The 8,226-nt window shown below is 59.2% G+C and overlaps 1 protein-coding gene across 7 annotated transcripts in view; it reads left to right on the top strand.

Moving 5' to 3' along the window:
* The first annotated feature begins 1,176 nt into the window (after positions 1-1,176).
* MKX (mohawk homeobox) overlaps positions 1,177-8,226 on the top strand; it is a 48,773-nt gene continuing 41,723 nt past the window's right edge. Inside the window, exons 1-3 of one of the 7 annotated variants that reach the window (XM_083823672.1) lie at positions 1,177-1,195; positions 3,654-3,892; positions 5,486-5,645. In XM_083823672.1, the coding sequence (XP_083679798.1) occupies positions 3,711-3,892; positions 5,486-5,645 (342 nt within the window). In that variant the 5' untranslated portion in view covers positions 1,177-1,195; positions 3,654-3,710. Of the gene's footprint in view, positions 1,196-1,850; positions 1,971-2,215; positions 2,687-2,757; positions 2,855-2,901; positions 3,198-3,343; positions 3,473-3,653; positions 3,893-5,485; positions 5,646-8,226 lie in introns of those variants that run through there. The other 6 variants (XM_083823668.1, XM_083823667.1, XM_083823671.1 and 3 more) reach the window with 6 other exon arrangements.

Here is an 8,226-nt window from a genome sequence, read left to right as displayed (position 1 = left end):
CAGGATTAAAATAAACCCATGTTTTATCTTTCAGGCGCTCCTTCAGGTGCTGCTGAGAACCAAATCTCATTTCTCCACAGCTTTGTGCATGCGAGCAGGCCTGTGTTAGGTGGTGACTTCCCAGCCTGCCTTTGCTTTCTAGTAGGCTAACCCAAATACCTCCCCCACAGATGTCCTATGAGGGATGGTGACCCCACTGCCGTATGTTCTCCTAGGCGAGCTGTCCAAAGGGGAAGGTCTTTCTTCCTTCCTTAGGAATATAGTAACAAAACCCCACTGTTACAAGATTTGGCTTCATCCCTGCTTGATGTCCTCCTGGTGCTTTGGGGGCTGACAGAGCCTGGGGCTGGGGCTCTGTGGGGCCTGGAGGCCAGCCCCTGGAGGTTCAGCTCGCTTTGGTGAGTGGGTTGTCTGCATCTGCCTCTGGACTGAGCTCAGCTGCTTCCCGGGATGGCAACAGGCCTCTCTCCCTGCGAGGGTGGATATCTTGCAGTGTAGATAAGCCCTCATTTTGCATAATGTTAAACAACTCCTCACCCACACGGCTTCTCAGGCCCTTCGACACACGGTTACTGAGCCACCCGGCGTGCCACAGCGCGGCGTACCAGGGACACGGGGAAATTCTTTGAATTTCAAACATATATGTTTACCGTGAAGGAATCCGCAGCTGGAGGGGGTTGCTGTGAGAACGCAGCGCCGAGGAAATACTTGCCGAAAGCATTTAGAAAACAACCGTGAAGCCATGGACAAAAGCAGCCCGTCCGCTGGCTGCAGCGGGGATGGCACCGGGGAGCTCCACCGCCCGCAGCCTAGGGAGCAAATCCTCCTCTCAGCCTGACAGCGCCGTTGATTTTTTTCCTGGCTCCTCCGTGAGACAGCTCAGACCCCAGAGCACCACTTCTAGGCTCTTTCTGCACGATATCCCTTGGAAAGTTGCCTCGCTGCCGCTTTCTGGCGTGCCAGCCCAGCCTGCCGCCTGCCTCAGGCTGGGCACAGGGGCTGGCTTTGCCAGGAGCAGCACGGAGCTCCTCGCACCCCAATCCTGGAAGGTGCCCCAGGCCCCTCTGTCCCCCAAACCCAGCCCCACTTTGGGGTATGGAGGACCCCTGGTGCTGCCCATCAGTCCTTGGGGAGCCGGCCGTGGGCTGCAGCGTGCGGCCAGCAGCCATTGACTTACTTTTCCGTGCGTGGCGGGGTAAGTAACCTTAATTAAAACCATGAAGCCCGCAGTTTGTATCACATTCGCGATGTTAAACAAGCTCTGGAAATAGAAACCCTGTTTTCATTTAAGCTTTTCAACTGTGATCTAAGTAATAAAATATGGAGGGGGCGGGCGCGTGTGAGATTTACATGTGATGATTTGGGAGATCTCGCTGCTTTAGAGGCTTGTAAGGCGCCGCGGTGCCAACTGCTCCTGCTGCTGCCTCGCCGCGCTTGGCAGCGCCTGCCCCGCGCAGGCTTTTGGTTTTTTCCAGAGCCGCTTTCCAAATGCTGATTCCTGCCCTCAGCTCTTGCTGCTGCTGCGATTTATTCTGGGTGCGGGCGGGGACGTGCCAGGCCCTCAGCAACCTGCTGCCCTGGCTGCCCGCTCCTCGAGGACAGCCAGGTGCCCTGCGCCCCTGCTCAGCGTGGGAGCTCCAGCAGGGGACACACCGGGGGGGGGAATTTCTTTAACTGAACAGTTCCCACATAGGAGACCCCTTTGCTGCCTTGGCACTGGGGAGAATTAGGAGAAAGGGGTCCCTCCCTCTGTGCTGCCCCCAGCCTGATGGGGCATGCTGCGGGCAGACCCTGTTCACACAGTGTGTGTGTGGGGAGGCGGCTGTGGGTTTTTTTTTCTGCAGGACAGACGTCTACACCCAAAGGTGTCCAGAGGGAAGTGGAAAGGAGCATCTTGCCACCGAGGTTCTTCCCTCCCTGTTCCTCCCAAGCCACCACACAGGCAGTGGGCATCCCTCCTGCCACAGCAGGTAGGCAGGAGCAGGGAGGAAAGGGAAGATGATGGGGCAAGGACTGGCGTGGGGCTGCAGGTGGCTGATATCACCTTCCCATTTCACTGGCCAGAGCTCTCGGGAGCTCGGTGTCGATGAAGCCTCTCACTTTCTCAGTCCTCTCTCGCTGTAATGTGATTATAACAAACCTTCCCAGGTCAGAAACGGTTCAGCCGGGCACAGCAATAACCAGAGCGGTGTGGTTTGCAGCAAGCAGCTAGGCGCTTCAGCACAGACCAGGAGGCATTCGTGTCCCCGTGTCCCCGTTTGTCCCCCCAGGCTGTTCCCGAGCGCTCCGACCAGGGCACCCACTGCGTGGGGGGGCTTTGCCATAAAGTCCCGTGCGCTCCTGCGGTCCCTGCCACCCTGTTTTCATCCCTTCCCTTGGCCGGGGACCCGGCAGCCGGGTGATTTTTCGACGGGGCGTCCCCAGCACGTCGCTTTTCCCAGCTTCCCTCTCGGTGAAAGGCTGTGGGGTCGGGGCCGGCGACCCCCGTGCCGGGCCGCCCCTTTCGTCCGAGGACCCCTTCCAAGACACGCGGGGCTGCATGACGTCATGGCCGTGACGTCATGGGACCGTGACGTCACGCTCCCTCCCGAAAGCCGGTGCCCGGCATCGGCAGCGCCTGAATGGCATCCTTGGGAGCACTGCCCGGGGCCAGCTTTTTCGGGTTTCTGCGCACGGGAACCGACACGTTAAGGCCGGCGGGGGGTGCGGGGGGTGCGGGGGGCGTGGGGAGGAGCGGGGGGGGCCGCGGCACACCCGTGGGAGCGGGCCGGGGGCGCACGCAGGGCCAGCATCGCCTCCCGGCGGGGGCGCGCCGAGGATGCTACAGGGAGCGGGGCGCCGCCCGGCTCGGGCTGTAAGCCTTGTGAAGGGGGGGGGGAGGGGGGGACACAAAAGGAGGGGGGAAGAGGAGGTGAGGGGGATGTTTCCTGGTGCGGTCTCATTAAATACCGGCGTTAATGAGCTGCGCGGGGCTGCGACAGCCGCCGCGCCCGCTGTGCCCCGACGGGGTCCCTGCTGCTGGTAGCGGGACCCCCCCGTGTCCTCCGCCGCCCCCCCGGGCTCCCAGCGCCCCGCCACGCACCGCCCCCCGACGGCGGGGCCCGTGCCCTTCCCGGGGCTGTCGGGGTGCCCTGGCCGGCGGTGTCCCCCCCCCAAAAAACCTCCCCCTTCGGGAGGGGAGCGGCGGTCCCGGTGATGTGAGTGGCTCTGCGCGGCGGCTGCGCCTCCGGGCGCCGGCTCTGCGCATTTGGTGGTCGTTAAAAACAATTTGTTTCCCTCCCCGTTTGGGGAGGGGGGAAGGAGAAAATCATTCCGGGGGAGGGGAGGGGAAGGGAAAGGGAAAAAAAAAAAAAAAAAAAAAGGAGGGAGAGAGAGAGAGAGGAGAGAGAGGGAAGCACCAAACCCAACAGAGAAGCCGCGCTCCCAACTATTGCGACACGGAGCGAGGAGCGCGGCGGAGGCTGGCGGCGAGGTGCAAGGGGGAGCGGGCCGGGGGGTTTGGGGGGTTTGGGGGGGCTTGGGGGCGGGCAGGGTTTGCGGGCAGCCCCCCGGGGGTGGGCAGGCGGCTGCCGGTGCCTCGGCGCTGCCCCCCCGGCGGGCTGCTGTCGGCGCTCGGTCGCGGCTGCCCGGTGACCGCCGCCGCCTGCCCGCAGCGCACAGCGAGCCCCCGCACCTCGGAGCCGGCGGCGGCCCCCAGCCCCCCCCCCACCATGAACACCATCGTCTTCAGCAAGCTGAGCGGCCAGGTGCTCTTCGAGGAGGACGCCAAGGAGCGGGAGCGGGGCGGCCGGCCCTACGTGGGGGTGGTGGAGGGCCCGCACCACGCCGAGGTGCTGCTCCCCGACAGCCCGTCCATCAAGGAGAGCCTCAGCCTGCGCAACCGGCGGACGGGGTATGTGTGTGTGGGTGGTGTGAGGTGTGTGTGTGTCCGTGCCCGGCGCTCGGCTCCGCTTTAGGACCGCGAGGCGGTCCCTAGGAGGGCTCCCCGCGCCCCAAAGCCGTTCTCCCCGCGACTCGCATCCCGCTGATGCCGGTACCGGGCGGTGCAAACGCGTCCCGACCGGGGGCATCTCGCCGCACAGAGCTCCTGTCTGAGGGCGCTTGGCCTCCCTCCTTCCCTCTTGCTCGGGCAAAACCAGAACGGGGGCACCGCGTTTATTCTCCTATTTATTCACACCCCCCAAGCAGACGCGCGGGGCTCCCCTTTGGCGAAAGCGGCCCGGGCTGAGACCCGCGGGGCTGGACGGGGCTGGACGGGACGGGACGGGACGGGACGGGACGGGACGGGACCGGGAGAGCCCCGGCAGCCGCTTCGGGGCCGGCCGCGACCCCCGCACTTGTTCCTCGGTGCCCGCAGCGCCCGGAGCCGGGCTGGGGCTGTGCGCGCACTGCGCTCCCCTCGCCGCCCGCCGCGGCGATGCTGGGAACGAGTTTGTGCAAAAGGCACCTGAAGCTGAGCCGTCTGCGGCTGTTTTTTTTTTTCTTTCCTCTTTTTTCCTTTTTTTTTTTTTTTCCCCGGTAGTTGTTGTTGTGGAACAGGTGAAAGGGGAGGTGATGGCAGGACGCGGTAGCTCCGGCGAGCTGCCGGCCGTAGCTCGGAGGGTTGCACCGGCACCAAGCAACCCGGGGCAGCTTTGGAAATTAAAGTCCGAGGAGACGCGGAACGCGAGAAAAATCCCGAGGAGCTATTTTTACTCCCCGTTTCCACCTTAACGATTGCATCAGCTCATACTTTCAGCGGCGCGGCTGCTCGGTAGCACGCAGATTGTGTTTCATCGAAATGTTATTACCAGCCCATCGCGGCGGAATTGGGTTTCCGAGGGAGCCCTGGGCGAGGCAGCGCCCGCGGCCGCCCGGCTCGGCCCGGCACGGCCCGGCACGGCTCAGCGCGGCCCCGCGGCGCCCCCTGCCGCCGCCCGGCTTTGCCTCCTGGTCCCCCGGCTTTGCTCGCTTCTCATTTTCAACCTTTTTTGTTTAAAAAACAAACAAACAAACAAACAAAACCACCAAAACACCTTTTTCCTTTTTATTTATTTTTTTCCCTATCGGTAGCTGAGCTCCTTTTTTTCCCCCTTTCAACCTTTTTGTCCCGATAGGGGCCGTTGCGAATTTGGGAAGGTTCCTTCCCGGAGGAGCGCTCCTCGCCCCGGGGCTGAGCAGAGGTGGGGCGCCGGGGTCGCGGCACTTTGCTCGGCCCGGGGGCTGCTTCCCCCCGGGGACATCCCCCCAAGGAAAACCCCTTTGCAAACAGACCAAAAACATACCGGGCAGCCCCCGAGCACCGGAGGCATCGCGCCCCGAGGCTGAGCCCCCCGCACCCCCCGGAGCATCCTCGCTCCCCGCGGCCCCCGACGGGCAGGGATCAGACACTCCCGGCTCGGGGCACCCCGGGGCTGGGGCCACCCCCCGGGACAGGGCACCGGGGAAGCTGGGGGGGCTCAGGGTGCCCGGCACCCCCCTCCTGAGCGCCCCTTCTCGGCGGCAGGGCTCGGCAGAGCGGTGGCAAGGTGCGGCACAAGCGGCAGGCGCTGCAGGACATGGCGCGGCCGCTCAAGCAGTGGCTCTACAAGCACCGCGACAACCCCTACCCCACCAAGACCGAGAAGATCCTGCTAGCCCTCGGCTCCCAGATGACCCTGGTGCAGGTAAGGGAACCCCCCCGTGCCGCCCCGACGGCCCCGCGGACGGGAGGGATGGGGAACGCGGCCCCCCCAAGGCGGGCAAGGGTCTGGTGCCCACTGTCCTTTCACCTGCCCGGTGCTGCAGGGGACACCTCTGCCAGTGCCACCTGCGTGGGAAGGAGCTGGGAGGCAGCAGTGAGGCCGGGTGGCCCGGGCGCATCCTCCCCCTGCTCGCCCCAGGGCTCCCCCCCCGTGCCCCCAGCGGGATTTCCCACGGCTGAGCCTTCCTGGCTGGGGAAGGGCTGAAGACAGGCAGCTAAACACGGGGGTCTTCCCTCCTTCCCTGCTAGAAGATGCCTGCATCCTGCAGCCTCATTCATAAGCACGGCAGAAATATTTTATCTTCATTTAAAAAAATCTTCAGGTCAAAAAAAAAAACAACAAAAACCAGTAATGGGAGATTTCAGCACAAAACAGGGCTTGTTCAGGAAGTTGTAGGGAGCTACTCGTTTCCCTTCTGAAAGCAGGCTAGAACGGAAACAGCTATATTGCTCTGATAATAAGCATCACCTGCTCCGCAGTATCAGTGCTGCCGCACACGCTGCGCTCGGCGCGCACGTAGCGGCCGTGCTCCAGAGCCCTGCAGCAATGGTCATCACACGGCGTAGCTGGGCATGGGGAGCACTTGTTTCCCTCGCAGGCACAGCCCCCCCTGAAATGACTGGCAGTCGTGGTGCAGTAAGAGGTATAAAAGAGGCTGCAAATGTTTATAAATCCTACTTCTTTGTTTCCTTTGCCATCTGGCACTCTATTGAAATGCGTGGTTAAATGCTATCAGTTGCTGAGTGATGCTATCTCAGGTCTGGATGCTGCAAAGATTTGTGCATCATGAGTAGTCTGATTTCCTTGCCGGGAGCTACTGCTGGGTGCATGAAAGGAAGCACGTTTGCAGGATGGGTCCTCGGTGCTCTGCCTAACACAGCATGTGTCACTTTGCAAGGGACGTGAACATACCAAAATAACACGAAGTATTAGAAAAAGAAGGTGGAAATCTAGAACTATTATTCTGAGCGCTCCTTCAGAAAAGGCAGTGCTATGAACTTTGCTTCTAGTAGCGTTGGCAAAATGGGAACGTTTTATGCTTCCGTACCTCATTGTGGAACTATCGCACTAGCAAAAACATTATCGCTTTGACAAAAATAATATTAATGTCTCAGAAAATGCCAATTATAACTGGAAGATGCTGTTAAAATAACTTCTCTTGCTTTTTAAAAATATACATGAAAGGTTTGCTCAGACTTTTAAAAATATGATTGCATAAACACCGTCCATTCAGTGCCGCAATTCAATCTGAGTAGCTCATTGGACTATGGCTTTTAGAATATTCCCATATTTTCACATAAGATTTAAAACATACATCCAGAATACACGTCTGGAGAATCTCACGTTAATGACATATTGAAGAGTTCTTCTCCTTTTAAAAATGCCACAGAATGAACATACAAGGGAAAATATCTGGTGGTGTTTTTTACAGTATTTCTCTCATGGCAGCTTTGATAAATCCTGGTCAGGATATGCTGTGTTAGCTTCTATAAAAGCATCAAGGGAGTCATGGCCGTGACTCCTCAGAGCTTTATGATTTATGTAAGGTGTAGCATAAAAATTAAAAAGAGTCTTGGAGGGCTACACTTATCCCTGCTAGACCCCCACGACTACTGGATTTACACTGAAGCTGAATTTGAGCAGCCTTATTTCTATGAAATGTAATATTTGAAAGAGTTGTGCAAACCAGCACATCTATCTTCATTTACAGAAGCACACCATCAAAAAGAAACCCCAGATGTTTCTCCCATCATTTGGGCGCAATGCTCTTTTAATCCGGGAATGCTATAGCATCTGTACGAGAGGTGAATGCCTATGTCTGGCAACAGCAGTAATTCCCGAGCCTCTAAGAACAAAACACGCACCGCACTTCAACTTTTCAGATGCCCAGAGAGAATAAGGCTGCAATCCAGGTCAAAATCCTTATTCTCTGGGAGCAAGAAGGAAAGCACCAGGCTGAGATCTCAGTCACACTGGGTGCATCTGAAATAGCTTCCCTGAAGCCCGTGCTCTTTCAGTTGAGGCTGGTATAACCAAGAGCAGATTTAGGACTGGGCTTCGGTATCTGGTGGAAAGCTTTGCGTCTCTTCCAGGAGGGATGCATTGCAAAGGCATCAAACAGGGTCTCTGGTGATTGTGTCTCTAGCCTAACCACACGAAACACCACTGGAGAGCCAGGCATCGATCAGTACGCGATCTTCTCTCTGGGTTACACACCTTCATGCTTGCCGACCTGTCTCGGGTTTCCACTCCTCTTCCATTTCCCGGCACTGGCCCACGGTGCTCGCGCTGGGGGGAACTCAACCTCGACTCCCATCGAGGCGGCTCTGGGCTGACAGCTGCGGCCCCCCGGCATCTCCCCTGTGCTGGTGCTCTGGAAGCACTGGGGGAGGCAAAAGACACTGCTGAAAACCCCTTTGAGATTCCACCATAATGTCACCTAGGGAATGGGTGGCTAGGAGTTTTGTTTTCTTTTTCACTCCACTGTCAGCCTTCGAAAAGG

The sequence above is a fragment of the Anser anser genome, assembly GCF_964211835.1.
Source record: "Anser anser genome assembly, chromosome: 2".
NCBI lineage: Eukaryota > Metazoa > Chordata > Aves > Anseriformes > Anatidae > Anser > Anser anser.
This window is presented reverse-complemented; position numbering and strand designations above follow the sequence as displayed.